This window comes from Crotalus tigris, unplaced genomic scaffold (assembly GCF_016545835.1).
Source record: "Crotalus tigris isolate CLP2741 ecotype Arizona unplaced genomic scaffold, ASM1654583v1 scf7180000024367.1024689, whole genome shotgun sequence".
In the NCBI taxonomy this organism is placed as follows: domain Eukaryota; kingdom Metazoa; phylum Chordata; class Lepidosauria; order Squamata; family Viperidae; genus Crotalus; species Crotalus tigris.
In genome coordinates this window covers 377,501-392,500 of record NW_024100536.1, presented here as the reverse complement: position 1 = coordinate 392,500, position 15,000 = coordinate 377,501, and the positions used below count along the sequence as shown (strand labels likewise).

General features: G+C 47.1%; 1 protein-coding gene across 3 annotated transcripts in view; it reads right to left on the bottom strand.

Moving 5' to 3' along the window:
* Positions 1–15,000, bottom strand: part of LOC120301051 (vigilin-like) — a 104,978-nt gene that overhangs the window by 33,949 nt on the left and 56,029 nt on the right. For all 3 annotated transcript variants that reach the window (XM_039327764.1, XM_039327765.1, XM_039327766.1), the window contains exons 6-12: positions 13,676–13,882; positions 12,543–12,758; positions 8,683–8,889; positions 7,185–7,292; positions 5,625–5,729; positions 3,400–3,478; positions 1,187–1,326 (exon numbers count right to left, since the gene is read on the bottom strand). In XM_039327764.1, coding sequence (XP_039183698.1) covers positions 1,187–1,326; positions 3,400–3,478; positions 5,625–5,729; positions 7,185–7,292; positions 8,683–8,889; positions 12,543–12,758; positions 13,676–13,882 — 1,062 coding nt within the window. The remainder of the gene's footprint in view (positions 1–1,186; positions 1,327–3,399; positions 3,479–5,624; positions 5,730–7,184; positions 7,293–8,682; positions 8,890–12,542; positions 12,759–13,675; positions 13,883–15,000) is intronic.

The window sequence follows — 15,000 nt, the reverse complement described above, 5'->3', positions numbered from 1 at the left end:
CTTGATGCAGATCAAGGCACCATCTCTCCTTGAAGGAGAAAGAGGATTCAATCTTCTATAAAACTTGGGGAAAATTTTATCAGTGGGTTGAAACATGTTAGAATAAGAAGAGATTTTAGAGCTCTATTATAATAAGTATTAAGCTTGATGATTGGAAATAGTCGCTATGCTATCAACTATGTTAATTATTATTATTTTTTAATAAAAAAATTTTATTTTCCATTTATTCAACATATACAACAAAATTCACTTTACAAAATAAAATAAATTCATAACCATAACCATAACCATAGGTGCCGCTTGCTCATTCCCCCCAAGCTGCATCCACCCTCTCTAATACCTTCCCTACTTCCCTCCTCTTTCTCTCCTCCCCTCCTACTCTCTTCCCCTCCCCTTCTCCTCTTACCATCCTACTTCCTCCCTAGACCTTCCTCCCCTCTCATCCCTCTCAAATACAGGAATACAGCATAGGGGAAGTGCCCAAGCAGCACCTTTCTCATAAATTACCATATCTATATTATCCTATTCTACCTATTTACCCACCCACTCACCCACCCACCCACCCTCAACCCCCTGCCCCTCGCTTCCCAGGGCAGAGTACAGTGTTATTAATAACAAAATTAACAATATGCAATAAAAAATATTAATAATTAACTACGTTAATTATTTAAAGGAATATTACTGTTTTACCATAAAGTCAGTTGTAACTCTACCGGTTTATTCTTATAAATGCCTAGTATTATATAAACCAGCGGTTCTCAACCTATGGGTCGCGATCCCATTTGGGGTCGATCGACCATTTTACGGGGGTCGCCAAACAAGGCGATCCGCCATTTTTCCCTCAGGGGGCACCGCCGCGCATGCGCGCTGCACATGGGGGTGCTGCCGCGCATGCATGCCGCGCATGGGGGCGCCGCCGCGCATGCACACAGCAGCGCGCATGCGTGGTACATTTGTGTAACGGGGGTCGCCGTCACACAAACGTTGAGAAATGCTGATATAAACAATAATACTCAATATGAAGATCCGGACGACAGCTTGCTCGCTGAATCACATATTTACGGTAGCTATCCACACCCTGTCCCCTTTCTCCCGATTTCCCTCTACCCGCCCCGACCCCACCTTTTCCCTACCCATATAAAATCTAATAAAATATATTTAAAAAAAAAAAAAGGCACCATCTCACCATCCGGGCCGCCATTTCCAGGAGCTCCTTACAAGCCAGCTGTACCCCTTGGGGGTCTCCTTCGATCCGGATCAGGTTGCTCTTCTCGCTGTCAGGAGGAATGCGGACTGAGACTTTGTGTTGTTCCTTGATCCGGTTGACTGGGGGAGCGAGGGGGGGGGGAGAGGAGAAGTACAGAAAAGAGAGCGTCAGAGGGAAGGGCTGCCATCTTCCCCCCTCTCCAGCAAAGTGGGATGGTGAACATCCAAAGAATGGAGGAACCCCAAGTTTCAAATCCTAGCTGGCCGCTAAGCTCCCTCGGGGGACCATCAGTTAGGAATTCTCTAACTTTGCGGCGATTCGCCCCCCCCCCCCCAAAAAAAACTAAAAAGTGAATTTGTGTGCTCCCGTGAACGAAACCAACAAATTCTGTATGATTAGAACGGAGCAAGAAATAAATACCGCTTTCAATCTGAACACAGGTTAAGTCCCTGGACTTAACAACTGTTCATTCAGTGACCGTTCAAAGTTACGACGGCACTGAAGAAAAAAAAAGCGACGTGTGATCGTTTTTCAGTGGCGACTTTTTTGCAGAATTCCCATGGTCACGTGATCAAAATTCACAACACTTAGCAAACTGGTTCAGGTTTATGACGGTCGCAGTGTCCCGGGGTTACGTGATCCACCTTTTGCAACCTTCCGACAAGCTAAGTCAATGGGGGAAGCCAGATTTCGCTTAACGACCGAGTTGCTAACTTATCAACTGCGGCGATTCACTTAAGAACTGTGGCCAGAAAACATCATAAAATGGGGCAAAACTCAGTTAACAAATGTCTCGCTTAACAACAGAAACTTTAGACTCAATAGTGATTGTAAGTCGAGGACCACCTGTAGTTACATTTTAAGGTAAAGCATCAGAGGGAGCTTCAAAACTATCAGAAAGGGAACAAAGCCGAGAGATCTCACCCTTGTTTGTGAGAAGTTGATCACATCTTTCTTAAAAATCTGAGTACCCCCCCCCCGTCCCCCTCTTCAAAATTGCCTTGGAGCCTGAGGACCCTTGAGCTAATCCGGCTGTCAAGATAACCTACGGTGCAGGTCTGACTGAGGTGAGATTATCTTATTTTGCAGATTGTTGTGAAAATAAAGGGGAAAGAGAAAACTCTATCCACAGCCTTGAGCCAAGGCTTGTCCCCACTGAAAAAGATTAGCACCCGGTATGGAAGTGGAAAAGGCCTAGTCCAGGGGTAGACAACCTTGGCTCTTTTATGACTCGTGGACTTCAACTCCCAGAATTCCTGAGCCAGCCATGCTGAGGGGAAAGGGAGAGGTTTCCAAGCTGAGCCATGCTGGCTGAGGAATTCTGGGAGTTGAAGTCCACCAGTCATAAAAGAGCCAAGGTTGCCTCCCCCCTGGCCTAGCTGGTTAATCTCTTTAGGGGGCAGAAAGAGGGAGAGCTGGCTTCTGTCACCTACTAGATTAGTTTAGTTTAATGAAGAGAAGGACAAGGAGTAACATGACAGCAGTCTTCCAATATCTCAGGGGCTGCCCCAAAGAAGAGGGAGTCAAGCTATTCTCCAAAGTGCCTGAGGGCAGGACAAGAAACAACGGATGGAAACTAATCAAAGAGAGAAGCAACCTGGAACTAAGGAGAAATTTCCTGACAGTCAGAACAATTAATCAGTGGAACAACCTGCCTCCAGAAGTGGTGAATGTTCCAACACTGGAAGTTTTTAGGAAGAGATTGGACAGCCATTTGTCTGAAATGGTATAGGGTTTCCTGCCTAAGCAGGGGGTTGGACTGGATGACCTCCAAGGTCCCTTCCGACTCTCTGTTATTCTATTCTAGACACTCTGCGAAATTCCAAAGGTGCTTTTTTTTCAAGAGGCGACTGGACGCCTTTTCTTTCTCCTTGAAGATGTTTTGCTTCTCATCCAAGAAGCTTCTTTGGTTCTGAACTGAACTGAAGAAGCTTGTTGGTTGAGAAGCATAACATCCTCAAGGAAAAACAAAGCTTTTGAAAAAGCACTTCTGGGACCACCGTGACCTGAATAACTGAGAATCTCTATAGACAGTCTGGGAAATGTTAGCAGAAAAGATTTAGGGGTTATTTAGAGGTGCGCAAATGCTTCAACCTTACAGGGATCAGCAAGAACATGAAATCCACCCCAGCGACCTTAAATCCTTCAGCATTCTTTTATTCCTCTCTAGACTTCTGATCAGCCTGACTCACTGTTAGCTCCGTTTTTCCCAATCAGATGGCGATGAAATCTCTGGTCAATAAGCACTTCGGTGTAGTCCATCCGTCTAAGCTGCAGGAGGAGAGGATGGGATAGTTAGACACAAGAGTTGCAGCACGAAAATGGAGCCTCAGACAGCAGGCACCAGCAATTGCACTAAAGCAGCGGTCCTCAACCTGTGGGTCAGGACCCCATTTGGGGTCGAAGGACCATTTCACAGAGGTCGCCAAACAACGCAGTCCGCCATTTTTTCCCCCTTTTCCTTAGCTGTGCTCCTCCCTTTTATTCTATTGGCTTTTGAAAGCCAATAGAATAGACTCTCTTGAATAGAGTCTAATTCTAGTGGCTTTCAAAAGCCAACAGGAATTGTCCAGGCTGTCTCTGCCCTGCTGAGCCCGCCAAAAGTCCCAGTCTGCAAACGGTGCTGCAAGTTGTCTGCAGCGAAGGCGAGCTGTCTGGATGTTTCCACCCCTCCCTGCTGAGCAAGTAGTAAAAATGTACGTAAAAGAGGGCCAGGGGTGGGAGGTGGGAGGCCGGCGGGTGCAGGGAGGGTTGCTGGCGCGCGTGGGGCCCGGCGGGTGCCTTACCTCCCTTGGGCTGGGCCAGCTGGTGGCCCAGCCGGTGGTCGCCCTGCGCCGTCTCTGCCGCTTGCCAGCTACGCCTCGGACGGCGCAGGGGGCGGCACCACGCATGCGTGGCGCTCCCGGGTAGGGAAAGTCCTCGACTTACGACCGGTTGGGTAGTCCTCGACTTACGACCGGTTGGGGGTCGTGGCATTAAAAAGGTTGAGAACCACTGCACTAAAGACTTGTGGACTTCAACTCCCAGAATTCCCCAGCCAGCTGTGGGAGTTAAAAGTCCGCAAGTCTTCAAAGTTGCCAAGTTTGGAGACCCCTGCATTAATGTGAAACTGAATAGGCTTGGCACACTCTTTCACGTCCCTCACCTCCTCGCTTATCCTAGCAACAACAAAGCAACAGCAAAGCTCTTTCTGAGAGTCTTAAAAAAAATCCAAAACTGCTTCTCGGTGGATGTTCAATGTTCACAGGTTCAGAATGGATGCCTGAATTGGAATCTATTGGCTCCCCCAATACAGTTTTGCTAAGATTTTCCAAGAGATCCTTGTTTTCTGGAAAATCCAGTGCCCTTTTTTGGCAACATGGCAATAAAATAGGTTTACCCTGTCCACTCCTGTCCGACTCTAGGGGGTAGTGTTCATCTCTGTTTCTTAGCTGAGGGAGCTAGCGTTGTCCAAAGACACTTTTTTGTGGTCATGTGGCCAGCATGTCTATAGGCCAAAGGCGCACGGAATGTTGTTCTCTTCCCACCAAAGTGGTATCTTTTTACCTACTCACATTTCAAACGGATAAGTGGGCAGGAGCTGGAGCAAGGAACGGGAGCTCACTTCATTGCACGGCGCTAGGTCTCAAACTTGGGCTGTCACCTTTCTAGCTGTCAAGCCCAACGTCTTTAACCGTTGAGCCATCAGCCCACTCTCAACATGGCAAAAGCTGGTGTCAAATTCCAGCAGGCAGGTAGATAACCCACCGGACTTCAGCTTTCTAATTGGACCTCTGCTGCCCATTTGAACAGGCAGGACGCTAATTTCTGGATCACATTTTGAGGAAGTTTTAAGAGGCCAAGTAACACCCGAAAAAGGACAACGTGGGTGTTTTAAGCACCCTCTTCTGCAAAGAGTTCTGCATCATCTCTCCAACGGGTGAGACCCATAATATCACTGGCCACAATTCACGCCGCTGCCAAGGAGAAAACAGATAAAATTGCTGACCTGGATCTAAACACTTTTTGCTCTTCCTGCTATAGCAGTGGTTCTCAACCTGTGGGTCGGGACCCCATTTGGGGTCGAACGACCATTTCACGGGGATCGCCAAACAACGCAGCCCGCCATTTTTTCCCTCCTTTTCCTTAGCTGTGCTACTCCCTTTTATTCTATTGGCTTTGACTCTTTGACTCTCTTGAATAGAGTCTAATTCTATTGGCTTTCAAAAGCCAATAGGAATTGTCCAGGCTGTCTCTGCCCTGCTGAGCCCGCCAAAAGTCCCACTCTGCAAACGGTGCTGCACCAGTTGAGTAGTCCTCGACTTACGACCGATTGAGTAGTCGCGGCATTAAAAAGGTTGAGAACCACTGTGCTATAGGGATGGGTCTGACGAAAAAAGAGAGAGAAAGTACACGTAAGATTCACAGGAGGACTCACCAGGTCCCGAATGATTTCCTGAATCTGGCTTTGGGCCAATTCCACCTCCTCGGTGGGTCCTTCCAGAGCGATCTTCTCATCGCCGTCCGTGAATTCAATGTGGACCTGAAAGCGGATGAGCCGTGCCGTCAAAAATCTCAATAAGCCTAGTTCTCAGGGGGAGGTGCCAGTCTCGCACCCAGACCCTTAAGACGTCATTAAAATGCTTCCAGGAAACTCAGTCCGCAGGTAGTCCTCGACTTACGAGCACAACTGGGGCAAGAACTTCCATTGCCAAACAAGGTAGTTGTGAAGCGAGGGCACCCAGTTTTATGACTTTTTATGGCAAAGTCATTAAGTGAGCCACTGCACTTGTTCCGAATCATGTGGTCGTTAAGCGGATATGGCTTCTCCCATTGACTTTGCTAGTGAGACTTTGCTAGTGGGAAGGTCACAAATGGTGGTAGCATGACCCCCCCCCCAGGATGTTGCGACTTTTGTAAATGCACACCTGTGGCCACGGGCCCCAATTTTGATCCCATGAGCACAAAGATAGAATAGAATACAATAGGAGGGACCTTGGAGGTCTTCTAGTCCAGGGCTTTTCAACCAGTGGTACGGGTACCATTTGTGGTACATTGGCACCTGGCAGGTGGAACGCGACCATCCTAGAAAAGTGGCAGCAGGGGAGGGGAATGAGTTGAACCGGTGGCAGCACCGTACAAGCCTGAGCGAGAGACGGCTGGAGCTGCAGGGCTGTCAGGGCTCAGCGGAAGCGCCAGGATCAGTGCCGCCTTCCAGCTGATCGGCACTTCTTCGGGGCTGTCAGGGCTCAGTGGAAGCGCCAGGATCACCGCCGGGCTCAGCTGGAGCTAGGTGCTGATCCTGGTGCTTCTGCTGAGCCCTGAAAAGTAACCCAAAAGCCACTTGTGCATCGTCGGGTGCCGGGTGAGCGTGTCCCTTTGGGTGGGTGTGGCTGTAGTGGTAATGGCAGACTGGGTGGGACTAAAAAGTTCAATCAATCAATTCCAACTCTGCAAGATTTTTTTTTTCCCGGCAAGAAGTTGCAATTGACTGATCGATTGAACCGTTTTGGGTTTGTTTTGCACACGGCAGCGAAGGCCTAAAGTGAAAAGGTTTTATAAAACCCAGCTGAAGGCCTAGGACTGGGGCGACGGCATGCGTGCCCACAGAGAGGGCTCTGAGTGCCGCCTCTGGCACCCGTGCCATAAGTTCGCCACCACTATTCTAAGTTGTTTCTGTCCTTAATGGTATGATGGTTGTAAACGTGAAAACTGATTGTAAGCTGAATGGTCACTAAATGAATGGTTGCAAGTTGAGGACTACCTATATTAGAACAATGTGGACCTGAAACCCATATACTGAGATTTAAGGTGCTCCAGGATCTATTAAGGGAGGGGCAAAGGGCCCAATGGGACTCTTCAAATTTAGTTCCTGCTTTTCCGGTATCCTCAAGGGAGAGGCATGCTTTTCTCTTTTTTTAACAATATTTCATGCATGAAACCAGAGTTTTTACTCTCGCTATTTTATTTATAGCCATGTTATTTTAGGAATACTTGCCTTAGGGAGTTGCTGGGTAATCCTGCTAATATTCTGTCCTTTCTTCCCAATTATAAAACGATGTAACCAGGCTGGGGCCATTACTTCAGCTACCATCACACTCTTCGCCTAGGTAAAAGGGACAGGATGGCAAGAAGAGTTTACCAGCTTCATTCACAAGAGTGGCTGTGAAAACTTGGCTACAGATAGGTCTGCGTTCGAGTTAGACACTAAGGCTGGCCCATCTTTTATGCCAGCAAGTGTTTTTAATGCTGCAATACCTGCGTTCTGCCTCCAGGCGGCATTGTGGCATCATTGCAACATTCTCGTGTTTATTTTTCTTAATTAGCTTTGCAAGTTGCCCAATTACACAAAGCCAGAGTTGGTTAATCTTCAGCTTCTAGGATTCACATACCCATTAAATCCCCGTTTTGTGTCCCTCAAACCTATCCCATTTTGCTAAAACTCAACTTTTCTCCCATTCTGAGATAGGAAACAAATTATATACTGTATAATATAATATATAAAGTCCAAGAATGTCATTGTTAAAAATAAGAGGGTAGAAATTCTCCAAAGCCCCAATGTTTTCTTAAAGTGGCCCCACGTTCTCCCCCCCCTTTTAAATGCCACTTTTGACCATCAAAGATTGCCCATCTCTGCTTTTTCCCAGTTTGTTTAATGTGGTTTCCTGAAAAAAAAAAAAAAAACCACCACAATTTACTAAGTTCACTAGGACACCACATCCTGTTCGTGATTTACAATGGCCGAATTCATATAAAACCTTAATCTAAACACAGTGGACCCAGTCTGATACAATACTAGTTTAATTTAAACAAAACAGCAGGTATCCATCCAAAGGAAAAGTGAGAGGAAACACACATACGCACAGAGAGAAAAAAATACCTGCTGCACGGATCCAACTTTTTTTACCCAGCTGGTCTTTAAAGTTTATGTGTCTTTTTGTTTTCAGTTATCTTACACAAATTCTAGGGCAGTGGTTCTCAACCTGTGGGTTGGGACTCCATTTGGGGTCGAACAACCATTTCACGGGGGTCGCCAAACAAGGCTATCCGCCATTTTTTCCCCCTTTTGTTTGGCCATGCCCCTGGCACCCAGTGATGTATAAGTGGTTGGGGGTCACCACAACATGGGGAACTGTATTATGGGGTCGCGGCATTAGAAAGGTTGAGAACCACTATTCTAGGGGAAAAGCCGGATTTATTTTACTGACTTTGGCACATCAGTCAAGATCCCTGGCTGCCAGTGATACTACGGTGCTGGTCCCATGTGAAATATCCCTGGCTGACCAGTCCAGGGGTAGGCCACCTTGACTCTTTTATGACTCGTGAACTTCAATTCCCAGAATTCCTGAGCCAGCGTGGTTCAGCTTGGAAACCCCTTCCTTTCCCCTCAGCATGGCTGGCTCAGGAATTCTGGGAGTTGAAGTCCACGAGTCATAAAAGAGCCAAGGTTGCCTACCCCTGGACTAGGCCTTTATGTGACCGTGGCAGATGGATACCTTGGCATAGACCTGAGTTAGGGCTGGCCCCAGTTTGTCCGGCTCTCCACGCAGAATGATGGTCTCCGAGCTGCTTTCAAGGGGCGGCATCTCCACCGACACTCCAGTGGCATCTAGGATTTCCTGCAAGGTGTTTCCTTTCGGGCCGATGATGTACTTGTGCTGGGACTTCTTTACCTCCACAGAGATGGTGGTGGTCTTGCGCTTCTGAAAGACAGCCAGAGGCAGCTTCAAAGCCAGGAAAAATACAAAGCCAACCTTAAATCACAGCCTCTCAATAATCAAATGGGTGCAGAGCAGACTGTAGGAACCATTTGCGCTTCAGTCTGAGAGGCAGACAACACAGACTGCTCCCCAACAGCCTGTGCGCCTGTCTTCAACAGTGAAGGCAAAAAACATCCTCCAGTCAAGAAGGCCCCACACCCATTTGCACTATTCAGGTGACCTTGAGGACACAGGTAAACCCCCAAATGGCCTCAACGACTCTCTAAAAGAAGGCAAACGACCAGCTGCCTGCAAGGAATATAAATCCTTCCATTCCCCACCATCCAGTCAGAGCTGGATGGTGGGGAAGCGAAACGTCTTCAAAGAAAAAACAAGAAAATTCAGTTTCCTCTTGAAAAAGCACCTTTGGGACATACCCTTCACACAATTGCTTCCTTTCCCAATTTGCCCTAGGACAGGGATAGGCCACCTTGACTCTTTTGTGACTCGTGGACTTCAACTCCCAGAATTCCTGAGCCAGCCATGCTGAGGAGAAAGGGAGAGGTTTCCAAGCTGAGCCATGCTGGCTCAGGAATTCTGGGAGTTGAAGTCCACCAGTCAAAAAATGGCCTAGGCCTAGTCCAAGGGTAGGTAGGCAACCTTGGCTCTTTTATGACTCGTGGACTTCAACTCCCAGAATTCCTGAGCCAGCCATGCTGAGGGGAAAGGGAGAGGTTTCCAAGCTGAGCCATGCTGGCTCAGGAATTCTGGGAGTTGAAGTCCACAAGTCAGAAAATGGCCTAGGCCTAGTCCAAGGGTAGGCAACCTTGGCTCTTTTATGACTTGTGGACTTCAACTCCCAGAATTCCTGAGCCAGCCATGCTGAGGGAAAGGGAGAGGTTTCCAAGCTGAGCCATGCTGGCTCAGGAATTCTGGGAGTTGAAGTCCACAAGTCAGAAAATGGCCTAGGCCTAGTCCAAGGGTAGGCAACCTTGGCTCTTTTATGACTTGTGGACTTCAACTCCCAGAATTCCTGAGCCAGCCATGCTGAGGGAAAGGGAGAGGTTTCCAAGCTGAGCCATGCTGGCTCAGGAATTCTGGGAGTTGAAGTCCACAAGTCAAAAAATGGCCTAGGCCTAGTCCAAGGGTAGGTAGGCAACCTTGGCTCTTTTATGACTCGTGGACTTCAACTCCCAGAATTCCTGAGCCAGCCATGCTGAGGAGAAAGGGAGAGGTTTCCAAGCTGAGCTATGCTGGCTCAGGAATTCTGGGAGTTGAAGTCCACAAGTCAGAAAATGGCCTAGGCCTAGTCCAAGGGTAGGCAACCTTGGCTCTTTTATGACTTGTGGACTTCAACTCCCAGAATTCCTGAGCCAGCCATGCTGAGGGGAAAGGGAGAGGTTTCCAAGCTGAGCCATGCTGGCTCAGGAATTCTGGGAGTTGAAGTCCACAAGTCAGAAAATGGCCTAGGCCTAGTCCAAGGGTAGGCAACCTTGGCTCTTTTATGACTCGTGGACTTCAACTCCCAGAATTCCTGAGCCAGCCATGCTGAGGGGAAAGGGAGAGATTTCCAAGCTGAGCCATGCTGGCTTAGGAATTCTGGGAGTTGAAGTCCACGAGTCATAAAAGAGCCAAGGTTGCCTACTCCTGGCCTAGAATTATTAGCCATTTCTCTATTCAGACGTCCAAAAGCTCTGCTCAGCGGAAACACAGATGCGGTTAGGCAATGTATAGCAAGGCCGTAGAAAATATTAAAGCAGAGGTGTCAAACTGCCGGCCCACGGGCCAGATGCATCACAGCGAAACCGCACCCACCCCATTGCCAGCACTGGGAAAAAGGTCACGATACGTCCTGACACGTCACGTGACGTTGCACGGGTTTGACACCCCTGTATTAAAGCATCTGGAAATATTTACCTGAAAAAAGACAATTTAAAGAGGATATGACAGAACTACCTAAAGGGAAGTCATATGAAAAAACTCAAGGTCTGTTCTTTGTCACCCCACAATACAAGACGCGGAATAATAAAGGATCTGAATTACCAGAAAGCAAATTCTGATTAAATTTTGGAAGAAAGCTCCTAATGTTAGAGCACTTTGAGCAGAGAACCAATGTCTCAGACTGTACCTTCACATGTCTCCATCTACAGATAGTCCTCAACTTACGGCCACAATTTCCGTTGCTAAGTGAGACATTTGTGAAGTGAGTTTTGCCCCTTTTTTATGACCTTTCTTGAAACTCAACATTAAGAAAACCAAAATCATGGCATCCAGCCCTCTCAATTCCTGGCAAATAGATGGGGAAGAAATGGAGGTAGTGACAGATTTTATTTTCCTGGGCACCAAGATCACCTCAGATGGGGACTGCAGCCATGAAATTAAAAGACGCTTGCTCCTGGGGAGGAAGGCTATGGCAAATCTAGACAGCATACTAAAAAGCAGAGACATCATCCTGCCAACAAAAGTGCGTATAGTCAAGGCCATGGTTTTCCCAGTTGCAATGTATGGCTGTGAAAGTTGGACCATAAGAAAGGCTGAGCGCCAAAGAATTGAGGCCTTTGAACTATGGTGCTGGAGAAGACTCCTGCGAGTCCCTTGGACTGCAAAACGTTCAAACTGGTCAGTCCTAGAAGAGATCAACCCCGACTGCTCTTTAGAAGGCCAGATCCTGAAGTTGAAACTCAAATACTTTGGCCACCTAATGAGAAGGAGGGACTCACTGGAGAAGGACCTAATGCTGGGAAAGATTGAGGGCAATAGAAGAATGGGACGACAGAGAATGAGATGGCTGGATGGAGTCACTGAAACAGTAGGTGTGAACTTAAATGGACTCCAGAAGATGGTAGAGGACAGGAAGGCCTGGAGGAACATTGTCCATGGGGTCGCGATGGGTCGGACACGACTTCGCAATTAACAACAACAACATGACCTTTCTTGCCACAGTTGTTAAGTGAATCACGGCAGTTGTTACGTTAGTAACACGGTTGTGAAGTGAATCTGACTTCCCCATTGACTTTGCTTGTCAGAATGTCACAAAAGGGGATCCCGTGATCCCATGAGACTGCAATCCTCTTAAATATGAATCAGTTGCCAAGCGTCTGAATTTTGATCCCCTGACCATGGGGATGGAGCAACAGTTGTTAGAAAAATGGTCATATGTCACTTTTTTTCAGTGCCGTTGTAACTTCGAACGGTCACTAAACTATTGTAAATCGAGGACTGCCTATATGTTAATTTAGCCCCTTCTAACTCCAGGATTTTATGAAGTTCAAACATGTGAAAATGTTTTGCTCCTAATGTGTCGGGCACGAACAGTCAGATCCCCATGTGAAGGGTTCAATTTATGCTTTATTGCTCAAGACTATACATAGGAATCATCTCAGACTAATGGCTTGGAACCTGGGAAAAACTAGGTAAGGCTCAACGGCATTCAAGGGACGTTGGGCTTTAGCCTCTTGTGACTATGTAGAGATTCCAAACTAATTCCTCACTTGACTCCTTCCTCTGGCTCTGCCAATCTCTCTAGCACAAAGTCTCAGCAACTCTGGCTCTGAGAAGGGATGGGAACTGAGGAGACAGGAAAGAAAATGGCTGCCAGAGTGAAGTAAAAAAAATATGGCCCCAGATGCTCCAATAGGGATCCCTCAGGCACCTACCTTATCCTCATAGATCTTGCGGATGCGCAGGAGAGCCTGGGAGACGGGTTCTTTCTCCCCGGTAATGATGATCTCATCCTTGCTGACGCTGGGCGGGGGGATGTTGATGCGTGCTCCCGTCTCATGCATGATCTCCTGGACTGTTTTGTTGAAGGCCCCAGCGATGAAGGGGTGGAAGACCTTCTCCAGGTTCAAGCGTTCCACTGCTCGTTTGTCCTAAAATAAAACCATGGAGAAGCCTCAGCCTGACTAGACAGGAGCGGATAGATGGAACCATCCACCGCACTTTCTTCTATTCTATGTGACACAACTAAAGCTCTTTAAGTTATTCATTTGTATCCCGCTTTTATTATTTTTTATAAATACAGGTAGTCCTCGGTTTATGAACCACAATGGAGCCCAGAATATGTAGCAATCATTCTTTATGTATTTTAGCCTCCAGGTCCCTGATCATCTTTGTTGCTCTTCTCTGCACTCTTTCTAGAGTCTCAGCATCTTTTTTACATCGTGGTTGACCAAAACTGGATGCAGTATGCCAAGTGTGGCCTTACCAAGGCATTATAAAGTGGTATCAACACTCCATATGTTCTTGATTCTATCCCTTTGTTAATGCAGTGTAGAAATGTGTTGGCTTTTTTGGCAGTTGCAGCACAGCGCTGGCTCACATTTAAGTGGTTGTCCACTAGGACTCCAAGATCCCTCTCACAGTTACTACTAGTTGTGTTTTGAAGAAGAGACTGACTGAAGTGGTATAGTGTTTTCTGCCTGAACAGGGGGTTGGACTAGAAGACCTCCAAGGTCCCTTCCAACTCTATTCTATTCTATTCTATTCTATTCTATTCTATTCTATTCTATTCTATTCTATTCTATTCTATTCTATTCTATTCTATTCTATTCTAGTTTAGTCTATTCTATTCTATTCTATTCTATTCTAGTCTAGTCTAGTCTAGTCTAGTCTATTCTGTCCCGTCCCGTCCCGTCCCATCCCATTCCATCCCATCCTTTTTTTAGAACCAAGATGTTGCAGGAGACGTTCAAAATATCAATTGCAGAAGACATTCAAAGTTATCCCGCCAACTTCACATCTCCATCCTGTCACCTTTAGAGAGGTGGACAGGTGCCCAGCTGCTCACCTGCTCTGCTGAGATGAGCAAGATCTCATGACGTGCTTTCTCGATGCCTTCTTTGGTGCCCATAATTTTGATCTGGCTGCTGAGGTCCTCGGGCCGCGGGATGTTGATCTTGGTGGCCGTCTTTAGTTCAAGCTCTTGCAGTTTCTCGCCATTCTTGCCAATCACAAAGCGATGGTGTTCTTTGGGGATTGTGACAGTAGCTGAAGCCTGTGGAGAGGAGAGAATTATGGGGAGGGATTGTCTATGGAGATTTTCAGTCATCCAGGTCACAGTTATCACAAAGGTGCTTTTTTCACGAGGCAGCTGGACTTTTTTGTTTTTCTCTGAAGACGCGTTGCTTCACCGGAGTGGTACAAATGGATACGACATCATCTATCTCCAGTCTACAACAATCCTTTCAGCAGTTCCAAGATGGCTTCACACCCATTTGCACTACTCAGGTGACCCTGAGGAGACAGAAAATCTCCAGGTGGCCTCAATGATTCTCTAAAACAGACATGTCAAACTCACGACATCAACTGACGTTGCACGACGTATCGGAGCTTTTTCCCCATTGCCGGCAAATGGGGTGGGCGCAGTTCCCTCGTGACGTGTCCGGCCCATGGGCTGGCAATTTGACACTCCTGCTCTAAGAGAATGCAAATGACCAGCTGTCTGTAGAGGAATATAAATCCTTCCATTCCCCACCATCCAGTCGGAGCTGAAGAAGTTTCTTGGATGAGAAGTAAAACGTCTTCAAACAAAAAAGTCCAGTTGAAAAAAGCATCTTTTGGATGGGGAGGGATGGAAGCATATGAGGGACAGATTCGTTAGAAAAGCAGAGGCAGAGCAGGAATTTACACAAGGTCAAGTCTCACCTATAGCAACTATCTTGGAGGAAATATTTGGCCCAATAGAAGAGGACAGGGGCTGTTTGCAAAAACTCCTAAGATCAATTCTGGATAAACTTGGGAGTAGAACTGTCTGTAATTATGGAGAGTTTCTGCCAAGTTGCCAGTCTAGACTAAGGATAGCCCTTCCTGATGTCATAAGACTACAGAATGCATGATGAGAAAAAGAGGCCAACATCTGTAAGGCCCCAGACTGTTCATAGGTGCTCTGGCAGAACTAGGCCAATGGCAAGACTCTGTTGAAGGCAGCCTTCTACAAAAGATCTGATTTGCTGCCAGATTTCAAAGGATGGCTACAAAGTCAGTGTGTCATCCTGGAAACCCTTGTTGTTGTTGTTCCAGAACAGGAAGCCAGCAGTTCAGAGTGATTTTAATACTGCCTTGTCTATTGTTGTTAGTTGCGAAGTCGTGTCCGACTCATCGCAACCCCATGGA